The sequence below is a fragment of the Diaphorina citri genome, unplaced genomic scaffold (assembly GCF_000475195.1).
Source record: "Diaphorina citri unplaced genomic scaffold, Diaci psyllid genome assembly version 1.1 scaffold2374, whole genome shotgun sequence".
Taxonomy (NCBI): Eukaryota; Metazoa; Arthropoda; class Insecta; order Hemiptera; family Psyllidae; genus Diaphorina; species Diaphorina citri.
In genome coordinates, this window is record NW_007379798.1 from 5,837 (window position 1) to 24,863 (window position 19,027).

Sequence of the window (19,027 nt, forward strand, 5' to 3'; positions counted from 1 at the left end):
CTTTCCTCTTCAGGTCGTAGTATGTCGTCACGTTCATGTCTCTCATGATCTGCTTTATGTAGTCGAGGGGTGGCCTTCCAACTGCATTAGTGCCTTCTATCATCCCCTCTATTACTCTCGCAGTCTCGTAATAAGCCTTATTAAATGTTTAAATGTTCGTTCAAGATTGGAAAAAAAAACTTTGAAAAATAAAGAAACTTAATAAAATTTATCCTGAAGGGACAAGGTTCGTTCTCGGAACGACTGGCTTTCTCCTATCCTGTCTTCACTTTCTCCACTCAGACTGGGTGAGGTTTTTGTAAGGAGGCGGGTAGCTTGTCCCCGAATGGAGGGTAATGCCCCCCGGTTACAGCTACAAAGTGAAAGAGTGGACCAAATGATGGACTGGAATGTTACTGGACGCCAGTGTTATAAACCCAGTAGCTGGATTACCCACTGGCCTGACTGGCCTTGTAATCCAGCCATTAGTCCTTGGCATACCCGAGATATCTATCGATCATGCCTTAACAGTTTCGAAAACAATAAACGCCCTAAAATCTAACTTGTGTACATTGTATCTCCATTGAGATACTTACCTATAACGCCCTATCTGTTGTCAGTAGGTATTAAGAATAGAATAGAACCATAGATAGAATCTGATAAAATTAGAAATATTATTAGAATAGAATAAGCATAGAATAGGTACCTATAGGTTTGCCATTCGAGTTCAGAATGAAACAGAAATTTTCGCGACGTTTGGCATTACTTATGTATATCTTTACTACGAGATTATTATTATCATTATTATTATTATTGTTATTACTTTTCGTATTATTAGCATTATCTTGATACTCGTAATTTTAAAGCCCTCGCCCACAACCCACCATTGTGTTTGTGTGACCTGTGACGTCATACAACACACGCTATGCTATGAGTTCGAATTGTGTGCAAATATCTCCTCCTCCTCCTCCTCTCTCTCTCTCTCTGTCTTTCGCTCTTTCTCTCTCTGTCTTTCGCTCTTTCTCTCTCTCTCTCTCCCCTCTGTCTGTCTGGCTCTCTCTCTCGTTCGCTTTGGCTTAAAGAGCGGTTCAAAAACTTGGGCATTTCCTAGAAGCTTAGCCCACCCCTTAAAGCTGTTTGCCCCTACACTTAAGCATCTGTGTGGGCTGAAAATTAGAGGACACTTACACCCATATGTATATTATTAGAATAGAATAAGCATAGAATAGGTACCTATAGGTTTGCCATTCGAGTTCAGAATGAAACAGAAATTTTGAAACAGAAATTAGGTAATGCCAAACGACGTTTGTATATCTTTGTATATCTTTACTACGAGATTATTATTAAGTACTTTTCGTATTATTAGCATTATCTTGATACTCGTAAGTAGGTAGGTACGGTTTTTTAAAGCCCTCGCCCACAACCCACCATTGTGTTTGTGTGACCTGTGACGTCATACAACACACGCTATGAGTTCGAATTGTGTGCAAATATCTCCTCCTCCTCTCTCTCTCTCTCTCTTTTGCTCTTTCTCTTTCTTTCGCTCTTTCTCTCTCTCTCCCCTCTGTCTGTCTGTCTCTCTCTCTCTCTCTCTCTCGTTCGCTTTGACTTAAAAAGCGGTTCAAAAACTTGGGCATTTCGTAGAAGCTTAGCCCACCCCTTAAAGCTGTTTGCCCCTACACTTAAGCATCTGTGTGGGCTGAAAATTAGAGGACACTTAGAGACTACTCGATCAGACGGGCCGGGAAAAGCAAGCACACCATTGTCCAGGTCACCTAGGGTAAGTGTACCATTTATTCGCCCACCTAAAAAACGTACCATTTATTGGCCCACCTGCCCACATTTATTTTTTCCCTCTATATCAAACCTCTTAAAGAAAAAAACGCTTAAAAAAAAGATGAGTGTTTCACAGCCGTTTTTATTTCGTTGCAATGAAATAATTGCTACATTAGACGCATGTGGTCTGTGTCGTTGCATGCCCATCCCGTAGTATGTCCCTCGCTTGTTGAAATCCCGACCACTCCCGACCACAAATCAAGATGTGAAAATTTCTTTCCTCCGGCGGGATTGGAAGGCGCGCTCTTCTGCTTGCCAGACGACCACTCTAACGACTTGGCTAACATTTATCTTCTTTCTTTTGATGAAATTGGATCTTGGAAAAGTTCGTCCAGTTCAGACTTATGTGGCGTATGGTATTTATGTACAAGAATGATCGTTCTTAGATCAGTCTCAAGTCAAAATTGACCAATCAAATACCTTGAGACTATGACTATGCTTAGCACGAACTTTAGAGCCAGCATTTTGTTCATAAATATGGGTGTTAGAGACTACTCGATCAGACGGGCCGGGAAAAGCAAGCACACCATTGTCCAGGTCACCTACCTATTCGAGTAGCAACCACGCGCAAAGTTATTAAACTTCAGTGATCCATCCGGGAACCGGTGCATTAAAAGTGCTACCGACGCCGCGCCGAAGGCTTGGGCTCAAAACAGAGCGGAGAGCAAGGAGCGTAGACTCACTCTCAGCTCTATGCGAGCTGAATGCGGGCTCTGGGTAGGGTTGGGACATCGAGACGAAAACATCGATGTTCGATACATCGATGTTTTTAAACTTCGATATATCGAGTATCCGATGTATCGTAATCAAAAACATCGATGTTGACATCGATCTTTTTGTTCCGATGTATCGATGTTTTCAAAACATCGATGTCGATGTCCCAAACCTAGCTCTGGGTCTATACCCCTCTTACCTTATGCTCCGCCACCGGGAGTATCTATTTATTTAATATCTAAATACTAATGGTCTCCGCACTATAGCACTACCCCATGCTCGCAGGCTCTGGGCTTCTGCCCCTCTTGATTTTGGTTACTCCGCCACTGCCGGTATCTATTCACTATCTAAATACATACCAATAGTCTCTCCACTACAGCCTTACCTACACCACTACACAATATATACTCATACACATATTCACAACCTACGTTCAATGATATAGCGCTGGCTAAAAATAACACTCGATTCACAATCAGAATGTCACTATTTTTCAACCCTTCAATGCGCCGAATGCCAGATGTGGAACATACCTATTATTACTGATACTGACTCTTTAAAAATATCTTGGTAAAAAAAAAAATAATAATAATAAAGGGAAAAATTGCCAAGTTAAAATTGAGAGAAGGTTGAAGGAATTTAAATCAAAAGGCCGAGAAGCGATTGGGATTCAGCATTTTTCAGCTACTTGGCAATAATTTTCTGATATATTTTATGGGCCGACATTTTTGGAGAGGAATTTGGCCTTATTTTCATACTTTTGTTTTTGTGGTGGATTATTATTTACCCAAATGCAAATCTTCAAAATATCATTTGTAATTTCATAACTTGTAATATCATGCAAATATTCGTATATAACTTCAATTACTTACCGATGATCTTTTCTATTAGATCCAGGAGGTCCCTCGTCTTCGCTGTCGGAGAACTCATTATCCGGCACAATACGTTTGGGATATTCATATCTCCATTCATTCCAGTAAGAGGTACTCGCCTCCCAGTAGTCCCAGTCGAGAGGTCTGGGGTTCATTCACCGGGATTGGTGTGGTAAAAATGACTAGATACCTACACTGAAGTGCAAAAAAAAAGATCGGGATTTCGGGAGAGTTGGCCGGTTTCGTTTCCATTCCTTTTCTCTAACTGCTTTTTTTCAATGTTAAAAAAATGTTTTGATAAGCTAAAAGCTCATGTTGTCTTCAAGATACAGTTTTTTGGTTTTCTAGTTGACTCTCTTTTGAGTAAAAATATTTGAACAAATTTGTCCTCTTTTTTGCATATGAGTGTAGTTGTTCAGAGAACTGTATAACTCCCTCCTTACGCAGTACACTATCACACATACCTACTTGAGTCAGCAATTTTCATTCAGCAAGATTTTTTCACGAGTTCACATAACGGGTCTTCCTTAATACTAATATACAAACTACAAACTTATGCAATAACATCACCTAACCCGAACAGTCTATAAAACATAAAAAATAAGTAGTTTACACATCAGTGAAATCAGCATTTTTCATTCAGCAATAAGTATTTTTTCCGGTTCAACAATATTATTTCTCGCGAGGTTGCTTCACATAACGGGTTTTAATGTCAGTGTAAAACAAATATTTTTGTTAGTCAGCAACAATATCTCGCTGATTCAAATAACGGGTCTTCCATAACGTCTAGTGTCTAGTACAATCCAAGTACCCATCGATCTAATAACGGGATTCTTCGAGGCCCAATACAAGTGTCAGCGAAATGAATTCCCCAGTCAGCTTAGTATAAAATCCAAACCGGGCGGGAATCGAACCCGTGACCTCGCGCTCACAAGGCAGACGCTCTACCCTCCAAACTCACTAGGCTGGCAACTATGGATGGAAGAGTAAAAAGGTTTTTCTGATTGAGTCCTACAGTTCTCTGAACTACATAGTACGTACCAATTGGTTATTTTGGAGACTAGAAATGGTATGAGCGCCTGCTTTTTAAGTTAGGTAGACAATGTGCACAACACATCATAACTGCTATCGGCTTCAGTCAAGGTTCTCATAAAATAAACAATAGTGCTTTATTATACCGCTCGAATTCTCGAATAGGACTAAAGCAGTGGTTCTCAAACTTTTTTTGGCCGCGGAGCACCAAGCAACTGCTGTAAACTCTAACGGAGCACCCCCCCCCAACCCTTTAGGAATTTTTAAAAATAATTCGGAATGATTCGGAAATGTTCATTAGCGTACGGTCCGTACGGCTTGTTCCAATACTTCCCATTTGACTGAACATATTCGTGCGATTTTTTTTTTTTTTTTTTTATGCGGTAAGAAAAATGAAACTATGGGGAGTACCTGGCCCTCGTGTATCCCAATTCTTTGCTACCAAGTTGTCGTTATTTGAAAGGTTAGGACACAACATATAAGATAATCTCATTTAGGGGCAAAATACGTGGCCGAGTGGGTATCATACTAGGTTTGCATGCCGGAGGTCCCGGGTTCGATTCCCGGCGGGGTCGATTTTTTTTTTGAGTAGCAGCATTAAAAGTGTAAAGAGTGATGAAAAAATATACACAAAAGTAAAGTTTGTGAAGAAGTTTTCCGAAAAATATTCTTTTCTATTAAATCTCGGGGCAAACATCTAGATTCTAGTTAACACATGAGGAAGGAAAAAATAGGAACCATGTATCTCACCTCGTACTGTCAGATTGAAGCAACCCAGTCGATCTCCAGTAAGTGAATCTGCTCCACATTGTAGTACCACGGCACTCGGCTGGAATGTCTCCATAACCTGAAACCAACATCAACCAAAAACCAAATCAGTTTGTTCTAAATCTAATAAAAGTCTAAAACTAAGAATCACAAATTGAAATCAAGTTACAAAAACACCAAATCAATGTATGAATTCTAAATCAAATGAAATTCTAAAACGAAGAATCCCAATCAGAAGTCGAAACCAAGAACTAAAAATCAAACTTTCCCACTAGCCAGGCTGGTTAGCTTGAAGGGTAGAGCGCCTGCTTCGTAAGCACTAGGTCATGGGTTGGATTCCCGGCCAAGACAAACTCCATTGTAAAAAGATATGGTTCGTTCTCGGAACGGCTGCCTTTCTCTTATTCTGCCGTCCTTCTCTCTTCGATTTCTAGACGATAATAGGTATCTCATCAGTTACATCTGTTGTTACGGACCTCCTTTGTTACAGTTTCCTCTATCAAACAAAGCCCTTTTTTTAAAAACAAAGAAATATAAATACAAACAAACGCTATACTCAACCTTACCTTGGATATGATGGGAACGAAGATGGACTCGTAACTCTCATCATCCATACCATCTCGTAGTGGAATATTCACGGCATAATATTTGCCTTTACCAGCTCCAATGTCCTGAGAACAAAAATATACATAGAGATCTATGTTAGCTAAGTTATGTATTTGTCCAACTTGGGCCACTGTTATGAAAATGGGGGCGCATTTGGTCAAGAATGCACTTGTTTGCCATGCAGAAGGTCCCAGGTTCGATCCCCATCATTGAAAATAAAATTTGCACTCGTATTTAGCGAATACATATTTCAAGGGATTAGTAATTTATTGGTGTTTTCATATCAAACCAGCAACTTGCCCTTCTTTTTTCTATTTCTTCTTGCCCACCTGATAAGGATCATACCACAGGATGGGCCCAATTATTGGGCTTACTATAACATCAAATACATAGTTGTTTTAATATGGAAAACATTGATATTGGCATAAGTAGGGCCACTGGTTATATTAAGTTTAAAACTCGGGGCAAACATCTAGATTCTAGTTAACACATGAGGAAGGAAAAAATAGGAACCATGTATCTCACCTCGTACTGTCAGATTGAAGCGCATAACGGGTTTTAATGTCAGTGTAAAACAAATATTTTTGTTAGTCAGCACCAATATCTCGCTGATTCAAATAACGGGTCTTCCATAACGTCTAGTAAGCTCTAGTACAATCCAAGTACCCATCGATCTAATAACGGGATTCTTCGAGGCCCAATACAAGTGTCAGCGAAATGAATTCCCCAGTCAGCAGAAGAAGTTCCCTTTATGGTGGCATTCAAAATTTTATTACTGATGGGCAAAAATTGAACTACCAGGATCAGCAAATGAATCTGTTATTTTTCATTCAAAAATATAATTTGCTGATTCCATAAACATTGGGATTTCGAACTTGTAGACTTAATATTCTAAATACCTGCCTCGGTGGTGTAGTGGTCTGAGACATTCAAAATTTTATTACTGATGGGCAAAAATTGAACTACCAGGATCAGCAAATGAATCTGTTATTTTTCATTCGAAAATATAATTTGCTGATTCCATAAACATTGGGATTTCGAACTTGTAGACTTAATATTCTAAATACCTGCCTCGGTGGTGTAGTGGTCAAGGCGCTCGCCTGGTAAACAGGAGGGCGTGGGTTCAATCCCAGCCGAGGTGCCCAGAGAGAATAGGATAAAATAGAATCATTTAGGGAAAGTCGAAACTTGTTTTTGTTTTTAAATGCTCGGACTGGACTAATAGGTCATTTTCCCTCGTGTATCCCAATTCTTTGCTACCAAGTTGTCGTTATTTGAAAGGTTAGGACACAACATATAAGATAATCTCATTTAGGGGCAAAATACGTGGCCGAGTGGGTATCATACTAGGTTTGCATGCCGGAGGTCCCGGGTTCGATTCCCGGCGGGGTCGATTTTTTTTTTGAGTAGCAGCATTAAAAGTGTAAAGAGTGATGAAAAAATATACACAAAAGTAAAGTTTGTGAAGAAGTTTTCCGAAAAATATTCTTTTCTATTAAATATAATTTGGGAATTTGACCACAATAATAGTACTAGCCTACTGCTGGAGTAAAGGGACTTTTCAGTCCTAGGCGAGCAGTATAAATAATAATAGTACTAGCCTACTGCTGGAGTAAAGGGACTTTTCAGTCCTAGGCGAGCAGTATAAATAAGCACTATTATTATTATAAATAGACCCATTAGCCCAGGGATAGAACTATGGACTTGTTATCAAATCCCGACATGAAAATTTAGCAACGTCATTTCAAGGTCAAAGGTTTGTCTCTTCTACCATAGGTAGGTTTACAAAAGAAAACAAAATGTCAGACTCAAAATGAAGTTAGTAGATGATATTAATAATTTTTTCAGTGTCCCCTATTATTATAAATAGACCCATTAGCCCAGGGGTAGAACTATGGACTTGTTATCAAATCCCGACATGAAAATTTAGCAACGTCATTATTTCAAGGTCAAAGGTTTGTCTGTTCTACCATAGGTAGGTTTACAAAAGAAAACAAAATGTCAGACTCAAAATGAAGTTAGTAGATGATATTAATAATTTTTTCAGTGTCCACTAGGATTCAAACCCTAGACCTCCGGATTAAGAGACCAACTTTAGAACCACCCAATTCATATCTACTCCTGGATAGAAGATACCTCACTCATAGATACCTACATTGCCTACGTGAATAGTTCAATATCTACAACAGATAATATCATAATAGGCAGTTAGGTACCTAGTTGAATAATGAATACCTACAATAGGTGCCTATAATACCTTTTTGAATCAAATATTTTCTACTGATTCCCGTTAGTCACACGTAAACAATAAGAAGGTAGCTATAGCAACATATTATGTATTATGTAGGCAGATATATTCATACTTATAGCTATGTACGTACCAACGTACCTACATAGCTAGAAATTAGAAATAGCTAGTATGTACCTAGCTATGTAGTATGTAATGATCTAATGATAGTGACTAACATCCTCTCGAGAGTCTCAAGCTAAGTACATAACTACACAGTTAGGTCAGGACTATAGTACGATTCTGATGAGATCGAGTATCTACTCATCTAGTACAGGGGTTTCCAACTTCCATGTGTATGCGGGCCACATGCTACATTCGGAGGTCCTTCGCGGGCCACATATGTACATAAGAGAGCACCCCCCCTCAAGTGAAGTTTTTATATGATTATTTCCTGTATCCTAATCTTACTTCTTCGAATTTTCCCGTGTTACTGACGGGGTCGGTGTTTTTGTCAGCCCCTCAATCAGCCCTTAGGTGATTGCTTTGGGCTGACATTTGGTTTTGGAAATAAAATTTTACGAGTGGATGCCCTTCGCACTCAACCTTTTCTATTTATTTAGCAAAGGGAAATTTCAGGTTGGTATACTCCCTGTTTGCAGTCCCCCACCATCTTCGGTCAATGCTTACCTTGTACTTGAACACCAGGCGCGTGAGGAAGCATTCTTAGATTCTCGAATAATCTGGTCCTGAAATTCAGAAGCAGAAAGATAAATGCTTTAGATTTATTTAATCGAAAAAAAAGCATGTACCTCAGACTTTAGACCAGCGATCTTCCGATTTAGCAGTGATATCAGCTGCTCCTGCTTCAGAAGCCTTATATCTCAAGTTGAGCCACATACCACATACCTCTCAACATCAATAGAGCACCTCTCCTTGTCATTGCTAGTCAAACGGTTAGAATCAGAGAAGGTTTCATCAATGCTAACATTAGCGTTTGTCATTGTAACAACAGAACTGTCATCGTCTCGAAATTGAAGAGAAAACAGGATGGGAGGAAGACAGCCATCCGAGAAAAAACCTTCACTTGATTTTTTATTATTATTATTATACTCACTTGATTTTCTCCAAATACTCGGGCGTGTTCTGGTTAGCCATGTTGGACGGACTGATATGCAGCTTGAAGTCGGGCCCAAAGTACTCAAAGTAATCGTTATAGGGCAACTCGTTGGCGATTTCCGATCCCAAGGCGACGCTCGTCTCGTAGGTCCAACAGCGCGACACGTTTCGAATCGTGTACCCGCCACCTCCCACCATGAGGAAGGGGAGGTTGTATCGCTTGACGAACTCGACACACTTGCCATGACCTGCCCAGAGAGAATAGGATAAAATAGAATCATTTAGGGAAAGTCGAAACTTGTTTTTGTTTTTAAATGCTCGGACTGGACTAATAGGTCATTTTCCCTCGTGTATCCCAATTCTTTGCTACCAAGTTGTCGTTATTTGAAAGGTTAGGACACAACATATAAGATAATCTCATTTAGGGGCAAAATACGTGGCCGAGTGGGTATCATACTAGGTTTGCATGCCGGAGGTCCCGGGTTCGATTCCCGGCGGGGTCGATTTTTTTTTTGAGTAGCAGCATTAAAAGTGTAAAGAGTGATGAAAAAATATACACAAAAGTAAAGTTTGTGAAGAAGTTTTCCGAAAAATATTCTTTTCTATTAAATCTCGGGGCAAACATCTAGATTCTAGTTAACACATGAGGAAGGAAAAAATAGGAACCATGTATCTCACCTCGTACTGTCAGATTGAAGCAACCCAGTCGATCTCCAGTAAGTGAATCTGCTCCACATTGTAGTACCACGGCACTCGGCTGGAATGTCTCCATAACCTGAAACCAACATCAACCAAAAACCAAATCAGTTTGTTCTAAATCTAATGAAAGTCTAAAACTAAGAATCACAAATTGAAATCAAGTTACAAAAACACCAAATCAATGTATGAATTCTAAATCAAATGGAATTCTAAAACGAAGAATCCCAACCAGAAGTCGAAACCAAGAACTAAAAATCAAACTTTCCCACTAGCCAAGACTGGTTAGCTTGGAGGGTAGATCATCTGTCTTGTAAGCGTTAGGTCTCGAGCTCGATTCCCTCCCAAGGCGGACTTTATCCTAAACAGGTAAGGTTCGTTCTCGGAACGGCTGGCGTTCTCCTATCGTGTCCTCCTTCTCTCTCCGATTTCGGGACGATAGGACCTCTGTTGTTACAATTTCCTTTGTCAAACACACCTCTTTTCTTATTCTTTTTTAAAACAAAATAATAATAATAATAAAAAATACAAACAAATGATATATACTCAATCTTACCTTAGATATGATGGGCACAAAGATGGACTCGTAACTCTCATCATCCATACCATCTCGTAGTGGAATATTGACGGCATAGTATTTGCCTTTACCAGCTCCAATATCCTGAGAACAAAAATATAGAGATATATAGAGAACAAAAATATAATATAGATATATATAGAACAAAAATATAGAGATCTAGGTTAGCTAAGTTATGTGCCTAAGTACTTGTCCAACTTGAGACACTGTTATGAAAATGGGGCCTCGTTTAGTCCAGTGATAATGTACCTACTTGCTTGTCATGCAGAAGGTCCCAGGTTTGATCCCTATCATTGACAATGAAATTTGCATTCGTATTTAGCAAATACATATTTCAAGGGATTAGTAATTTATTGGTGTTTTCATATCAACGCAGCAACTTGCCCTTCTTTCTATTTCTTCTTGCCCACCTGATAAGGATCATACCACAGGATGGGCCCAAATATTGGGCTTACTATAACATCAAATACATAGTTGTTTTAATATGGAAAACATTGATATTGGCATAAGTAGGGCCACTGGTTATATTAAAGCATTTCTCTAAGGTGAGGATTTAGAGGTTCTTGTTCGGTACTTTTAAACGGCGAAATTTTACCTTTTTTTTACGAAATGTATAGTTTTAAACTTTCTTCTATGGCTCTGTCCATATTTTTGATCCAGGTAAGTGTAAGTTAGAAAAGCTAAGCTCCCGTGATCGTTCTATAATTGAGGCTCTTCAACTTGTCACTTCAAACGCCCCCGTGGTCCGAGCGGGGGCAGCCGCGGTTTAAGGGTAGGTATCTACCCCCCCCCCCCGTCCCCAAAAAACACAAAAACTAATGAAGCGTAAACTGCGCCGCAGGCGATTTTTTTTCAAACAATAATGACCCTAAGCCGCTAGCCGATTCGAAATCAAAAAATCCTCAATCTTTCTTTCTGACCTTGGTTTTTTTAATCCCCAATTAGCACCAGGGATAAATTGCGCGCAGGCGAATTTTTTTCAATATTAGGGTTCACTAAACTCTTTTTCTCTGATCTATGAGCTTGAGCTCCCACAAGATTTTTTTTTTATTTTGGTATGGGTGGGTACACGCTTTCAGAAACGCAGTCCAATCAAAGTTCAAATCTTCAGTGCCGCAGGCGAAAATTTTAAAATATCATGTTCCTGAAATTTGTTTTTTTTTTTTTTTTTTTTTTTTTTTTTTTTTTTGGCACAAAACTTTTACACATTTTAAACTTTTTTCCAGTTACGTACGTACGTACGTTACGTACGTACGTACGTTACGTACGTACGTACGTTACGTACGTACGTACGTTACGTACGTACGTACGTTACGTACGTACGTACGTTACGTACGTACGTACGTTACGTACGTACGTACGTTACGTACGTACGTACGTTACGTACGTACGTACGTTACGTACGTACGTACGTACGTAACGTACAGACCATGGGCTAAAAACCACTTTTTTGGAATCAGGGGACCCCAAAACGGATATTTCCACCCATTTCCCGATTTTGAAAATTTGGAACGATTGCAATACTTTCTCATTACCTTGTATAGGTTCCCTATACGTAAGGGTAATAGAAAGTAAAAAAAAAAGACTGTACTCTTTTTGATTTTAGGACAGTAACTTTTTTTTGTACCAAATATATAGGTAAGACCTTGTTAAAAATGCTGGGGTAAAGGGACCTTTCAGATTATTATGGTAGTATAACCTGGGTATATTCTTCTCTTTTCTATTAATTGTTATGTAGTTCCCTCTATGAAACCTCTAAATAAACCTTGGACTATGAAAATTAAAATTTTACTGTAAACCCCATGACTAGAATTACTTACATCTTTGCATCTGTTTGTTGTATTCCGACATGTTGTCCGGACGTATACTCCTGAGGAATTTGATGTACTCGTCACTGTGGAATTTGGTCATTTCTTCTGCTGTGGCCTTGTGTGGTCTCTGTGGAAAAAAAAAAACACACACACATAAATTCATTAGAACAAAAAACTGACCATCAAAAAATTTATCTGATTACATTACTTTCCTTCCTATAGGATAAGTAAGGAAAGGAAATAGTTGCTAAGACAGCCTAGTTAGCTTGGAAGGTCATGGATTTTTCAAGTAGGTGCTTGCTTACATGTTCAATTCCCATCCAGGGCAAACTTTATCCTAAGCAGATAAGGTTTACACTCAGAACAGTTTGCTTTCTCCTTTACTGGCTTCTTCTCTTCCGATTCAGGACAGTAACACCTCCATTTTTACTTCACCCAATCAACAGGCGGGGACCTTCCCCGTTTGAATCTATATCATTTCCACGAACCAAATCTTCGGATGGTACCCGTGTCATCACGAGTGTAGTTGAGAGGCGGGAACTTCCCAAGTTTGATTATAAAGCACTTAGTCCAAAGAGGGATTCGAACATTGGTCTCTTGAAGCGAAGTATTGAACCTTTGGCCCTCGACAGATCAACTTCTTTTTAGATTACTGTAAAAAGTGAATTTTGAAGATTTCAGGCACTTTCAAGGTTTCAGGTTGTGGTTATGTACCGGGTTGAGTTGACACAGGGTATTGTTTCTACAGTTTGGCATGGGAGTGGTAATTAAACACAAGGTTAGTTTACCAACCTTGTCTATCTCAACCCGGTACATAACCACAACCTCAAGGTAAGCCCCTGAAGATGTAAGGAATAATTTGTTTGTAACTAAAAAAAAATATATTGGCATTATATTCTATACCCGTTGTTGATTGTTTCGCATTATTACTTACCAGACTTACCTAGTTACCCCTGATCACATTACTTTCCTTCCTATAGGATAAGTAAGGAAAGGAAATAGTTGCTAAGACAGCCTAGTTAGCTTGGAAGGTAGTGGATTTTTTTAGTAGGTGCTTGCTTACATGTTCAATTCCCACCCAGGGCAAACTTTATCCTAAACAGATAAGGTTTACACTCAGAACAGTTTGCTTTCTCCTTTACTGGCTTCTTCTCTTCCGATTCAGGACAGTAACACCTCCATTTTTACAGTTCTTTTGGTAAACCTCCTATTTAAATAACACACATTTAACCAACAAGGTACTTGTTCAGAAGTCATGTCAATGGAAAATTGCTACCAAAAGAACTGTCACAAATGAGCATTGAGCAGTGACCAGTGTTATTATCACATTGACCGCCAGGGTTGAATCTGTGCGAGAAACCATTATATACTTTTATTGTGTGGGTTGCATATATGTGAGACAGTTTTATCTTAAAATGTGTGTTGTATATTACGTCTACTGAAAAGTTTTATTGATATTCTGAAAGCCTGGTGTCTGAGGAGTATTTTGCTTTTGGTTTGAGAAATGATCTTGAAAAATAACATTTTTTATGCATATAAACAAGACAGTTTCACATCAGAGGAAAATCAGGCAATAAGCCTTGGCAGTCAAAGTGTTATAGGGTTAGGTTAAACATATATTTTCCATTGTTGTGGCTTCTGAATAATTACCCCATCAAGTATTATAGCTTTGACATCAAACTTACATAGATTTCCATTTTCCTGTACAGACCATAGTTGAGAAGAAGATTGTGAGTCATGCGTATTCTGTGCGGCTTCATGGGATGACCCTGTCCATAGTAATAGTTTCCGATATCACCTGCGAAGTAAAATTCAATCAATTTTGGTCAGAAAATCACTATAATGCCTTGTTTCCTAACATCAGCTGGGAGGGAAAGGAAGTATTATTAAACCTCTTATTGTGCTTGGAAGTTTACCTGGAATAGAACCAAATATGAGTTTGTTAAATCAAAATACCTGGGCCAAGAATTGAACCTGGTATGTATCCACAAACAGTCTCTGGAATTTTTCAAAGGTTGACAAACACTTTGAAATCAGATTGTATAAATCCCAGCCTAAAAATTTGAGATTCACTATGAACAATTTTTCTTCAGTGCCTAAATATGTTTATTTTTTCTAATTCTCCTCTTCTTCATAGTCTATCTTTCTGTAATTTAAGTTTAACTGTAAGGAAATGTAATCTATCCCCATGGTAATTCTACCTCTAGAACACAAGTAGACTGTAAATATTTATTGTCTTTTTGGTAACAAACTTTCAAAGATATCCTCTTGTAAGTAGGTTCTTAGTTTGCTGGCTACAATTGCCTTTAATTGGTTCATTTGTATAAATTTTAGTTCCCTTAAAAGATCGAGTACTATCACAGAAGAAACACTTGTTCAAGGGCAAGGAAAGATTGAGGTGTGGGAAAAATAAAGAAGCACCCTCAGAAATATGTTTTATATACAGAAGCTGATTGTTAATTAATTTTAGGAAGGATAAGAACATTATATTCTCCATACTTTTTATTGAACATTGGGTTTGATTAATTTGAATACCTCTACACACTTTATAAGAAATGAGATAGCTTTCACAGCTGTGTACATTTACATTTGGTTTAATTTAGTGGACTTGATTCAATTTGTATTGGACATTCTCTTACATCAGATCGGAGCTTGTTGGGACTTCACACCTTCACACAAGATTGGAATCACTGTTTGATCCAATATGGAAAGACTTTCAATGAACTTTTCAATTTTTCTCAGTGAATAATTTCAACCCTTCTCTTTGCAATTAAAATTATCAAATCTACAATTAAAATAATCTATTTTTTTTTTCTAAAAATTCAAGTTATTTCCAAAGAATTAGATTTCATATTTTTTCTTCTTGTCTGAAACTTAATACCAAAGCATCAAGCTAAAAATTCAAGTTATTTCCAAAGAATTAGATTTCATATTTTTTCTTCTTGTCTGAAACTTAATACCAAAGCAATATCAAGTAAATTCCTATTACAAGCTTTTTGTAACTAAAAATGTTGAAAGCAATTCAAATGATATTTTCAATGGACATTCCCTTGGATTTGGATAACCATTTTAAATTTCTGGACTTCCTTTATGTTTTTCAAAATTGGACAATAATATCACTCGTGAAAAATACCTGTATTCAGATAGGATTAACACATAAGAAAATGTTGGAAATGTTAACCATTTCATTTGATGTTCCGTAACATCATACCAAGTAGAACATAATGGTATCCTTGTGTGTAAGTTATTTTAATGCATGTCTTTAGAAGCTGTTCATGTTCAAAACATTGCGTTTTGTTTTACAAGTAATCTGTGACCCCCTGTTCAGTTTGATTTTCAAATTATTAACCCTTCACTGCACTGGCATTAAATTGGGGTCGATATTTGTGACAAACTTTTGAGTATGGTTCACAGTAAATGCTAGGTCGCGGATTCGATTGGCGCCCGGGTTGATCGGTTGATCCTAAACAGTTAAGGTTCGTTCTCAGAATTACTGGGTTTTTCTTATCCTGTCCTCCTTTTATTTTCGAACCGAAGTCAAATCATAAATTTCATCAAGGTGTGTTAAGTGGGGAAAGGAATGTAAAGACTAACACAAATTTAAATTACTTTACTTGAGTGTCAAAATTATTCTAGAAAGCCAGAGTACGCGTACTTAACACTTTTGAAATTTCTTGATGGATGTCTCGATAACTTTGTGAAGGTCCAATGGTCCAAGTCTATAATGATGTGAGAGGGAAAATAACTAATACGCTTCACTCCTTCTCCCCCCTGGCAGGTAAACCGGTCAAAATTGGTCGGGACGGTCAGGAGATCGAACCCCGCGTCGCGGAACAGCTATGCCGTCTCTTCCCCGAAGACTCGGCCGTCGAACTAACGCCCATCCTGCGGAAAAGCAAGGAGGCAGCCAAGAACGTGAAGCCAGTGGGAAGTGCGGGCCCCGGGGAGCCCCTGGTGAAGAGTGCAGTAAGAGGAGTGCCCCTTGGAGGAGTGCCAGCGCCTGTGAGACTGATCGCGCGGTCTAATTTGCCGTTCCGGGGACGAGGTGAGTTTACATACCACTTACCTTTTATTATGGAGGTTGAACGTCTCTGTAAAGGCCCGTTCCCACTTGTCGTGAGTTTCATCCGAGATTTTTCCGGATGCTCTGCAGGCAATGCAATTTAAATAAGAGGGTTCCCACTAAGCACGACACGATTTTTTTCCGAACAGCACAAAATGTGCTTGTAGGCACTGTAAAATGAGAGTGTTCACACTAAGCACGACACGATTTTTTTCCGAACAACACAAAATGTGCTTGTAGGCACTGTAAAATGATGTTCACACTAAGCACGACACGATTTTTTCCCGACCGACAAGTGGGATCGGGCCTTTAAACTGCAGAGGTCTTTAGTGACAGAAGTTTACTCTCCATTCGATGACAAGCGACTTGCCTGATCGGGCAAAATTTATCACAAAAGAAGTCCAGATAATCACCCATCCTTATATAGTAATCACGTACAACGTTGCTTAACTTCAATGTTCCTGTTTCTAGGAGGAGACGTATTGGCTCGCATTTCGTCTCGCAGTTCCACGGAAGATCATGAGAACAAGTTTCTGAGCTCGGCTCGGGATACTGTGTTAGCAGGGAGAGCCTCACTCTATTCTATTCTAATCTATTATATTATATTCTATTCTATGGTATTCTATTCTCTTTTCTTTTGTGTTTTTTCGCTCTCCATTAATTAGTACCTAAAATTACATTACTTTCCTTCCTATAAAAAGTGAATTTCAGAAGTACCTGCCTGTACCCCATTACCCCTACTGGTTTCAAGCGAAGATTATATATACATACTAGCTGAATTCCGTCGCTTCGCTCCGGAATCCCGCTAGTTCATCCCGAGGCATGGCCAAACTTGTGGAAAAGGCATGTCTATTCTCTAATTCGATCCATGACCACATCCTAGAAAAAAAAATAATAATAAAAACTTCGTTTTGAAATAAAAACCATCAGCAGGTCACTCGGAAAACCTTCTCCAGGGACCTCCTCGCGAGTGTATATTCTAATAACTAGCTGAATTCCGTCGCTTCGCTCCGGAATCCCGCTAGTTCATCCCGAGGCATGGCCAAACTTGTGGAAAAGGCATGGCCGTACTTTTTTCTGACGTAAATTTCTGATGAACTCCAAAGAAAGACCTCATACAATATGTGATTTCCACATCATGCCATGAATGTGATTTCCACATTAGCAGATTTTAGGAATAGAATTTTAGGTGCTTATCTAACGAAGTTCTTCATTTGAGTTCATACTTGGCCTTATCAACAGCTGAAGCATGCTTTTACTTAATAATATTTCTATTCTACCGCACTTATATTATTTTTTCTTCGAAAAGGAAGGGAGAAAATTTATACCTACTAATCGAAAATACTTTGCATGCTATATGGAACATGTACATATGTATATGGAACATGCTTAAAATTCAATTATTCCTTCTCTTGCTTCCAGTATATGGAACATGCTACGAGAAATGACACATCACGGCAAGACAATCATCATCACAACACATTACATTGAGGAAGCTAAGGGTAGTCATATGGTAAGTACAAACTCTTACTGGAACTGGAATTAGCCAAAACTCATAGTCCATCTGTGTAGATAGATTTAGTGCCAGTCAGCTAAAATTTAAGTATATCAAACAGCCAGTCATCAACAGACTGTGAATTTTTGAAGTCAATCTGAAGTGTGAAGGCAGCCTCTGTCGAAATAAAGCACCAATAATTATTTATCAAACACTGAGAACTGGAGTATTCGTAGTTATGGGAATATGGGACTTTCCAATTTCTGATTACTCTATGGGAATATGGAATTTTCCAATTACATCTGAGTGGTAAACTGTTATGCTTATATGTAACTAGCTGAATTCCGTCGCTTCGCTCCGGAATCCCGCTAGTTCATCCCGAGGCATGGCCAAACTTGTGGCCCTCGACAGCGACAGATCAACTTCTTTTTAGATTACTGTAAAAAGTGAATTTTGAAGATTTCAGGCACTTTCAAGGTTTCAGGTTGTAGTTATGTACCGGGTTGAGTTGACACAGGGTATTGTTTCTACAGTTTGGCATGGGAGTGGTAATTAAACACAAGGTTAGTTTACCAACCTATAGATTTGAGAATTTTCATTTATTATTCAATTACCTACCTAGGGAATTTAGAAAAAATAAATAGCTAAATATGTAGGTAGGTAAATAATAATAATAATAATAATTTCAATGAGCCTTTTAGCAGTGTTTTTTCAAATTTTCACTAACCACATCCAAATCTCTGAGTCAATAATTATTTTTTCGATGCTGGGATTCGAACCGCAGTCCCCCCAGTAATGAAACCAATGACTCACCAACTCAGTACTGGGACTATTAATAATCTGGATTCTAGATTATTGTTGACAATAATATTTATTCTTCTGTAATAATAAATTCATAATGATATATATTAGACAGGTGAGAACAATTATTTTGTTTTCCTCATCGCTTTTCTATTTAGAAAATGACCTACTGGCAAGGGCGTAGGCAGTTATTTCTTGAAAGAGTGATTATATTTTGATACCTATTTAAATAGTGTTATTAGTCATTATCTATTGATGAAAACATTTACTTACTTATGATAAGTAGGTACATACATTACCTACTTAAATGTGGGTTTCAAAATATTTATTTTTCATCTCTTGGGAAGGCCTCTGTGCATAGTGTGCATCAAACCACTAGATTTATTATTATTATTATTATACTAAGGGATAAATAGATTTATTTTAAAAAG

The 19,027-nt window shown here is 38.4% G+C and overlaps 1 protein-coding gene and 1 long non-coding RNA gene across 2 annotated transcripts; both read right to left on the reverse strand.

Moving 5' to 3' along the window:
• Nucleotides 1-3,397: 3,397 nt before the first annotated feature.
• Nucleotides 3,398-14,035, reverse strand: LOC103518827 (histone deacetylase Rpd3). Its single transcript, XM_017447948.2, has 11 exons — nucleotides 13,923-14,035; nucleotides 12,247-12,364; nucleotides 10,837-10,880; nucleotides 10,406-10,510; nucleotides 9,832-9,928; nucleotides 9,152-9,401; nucleotides 8,725-8,783; nucleotides 6,137-6,180; nucleotides 5,768-5,872; nucleotides 5,147-5,280; nucleotides 3,398-3,545 (listed from the first exon to the last, which is right to left on the reverse strand). The coding sequence occupies exons 1-11, from the start codon at nucleotides 13,995-13,997 to the stop codon at nucleotides 3,398-3,400; spliced, it is 1,179 nt and encodes a 392-aa protein (XP_017303437.1). The 5' UTR covers nucleotides 13,998-14,035.
• LOC113471392 lies at nucleotides 5,207-5,885 on the reverse strand. Its single transcript, XR_003394113.1, has 2 exons — nucleotides 5,768-5,885; nucleotides 5,207-5,280 (listed from the first exon to the last, which is right to left on the reverse strand). It is a non-coding gene; the product is annotated as an uncharacterized LOC113471392 (long non-coding RNA).
• Nucleotides 14,036-19,027: the final 4,992 nt, after the last annotated feature.

Excerpts from the sequence above, each read along its gene's own strand:
- LOC103518827 (XM_017447948.2), bottom strand. The coding sequence starts at position 13,997 with ATGAAGCCGCACAGAATACGCATGACTCACAATCTTCTTCTCAACTAT. Across the intron at positions 12,365-13,922 it reads ACAGGAAAATGGAAATCTAT|AGACCACACAAGGCCACAGC; the intron begins GTAAGTTTGATG and ends TTTTTTCCACAG. Across the intron at positions 10,511-10,836 it reads TGTGGTATGATCCTTATCAG|GATATTGGAGCTGGTAAAGG; the intron begins GTGGGCAAGAAG and ends TTTTGTTCTCAG.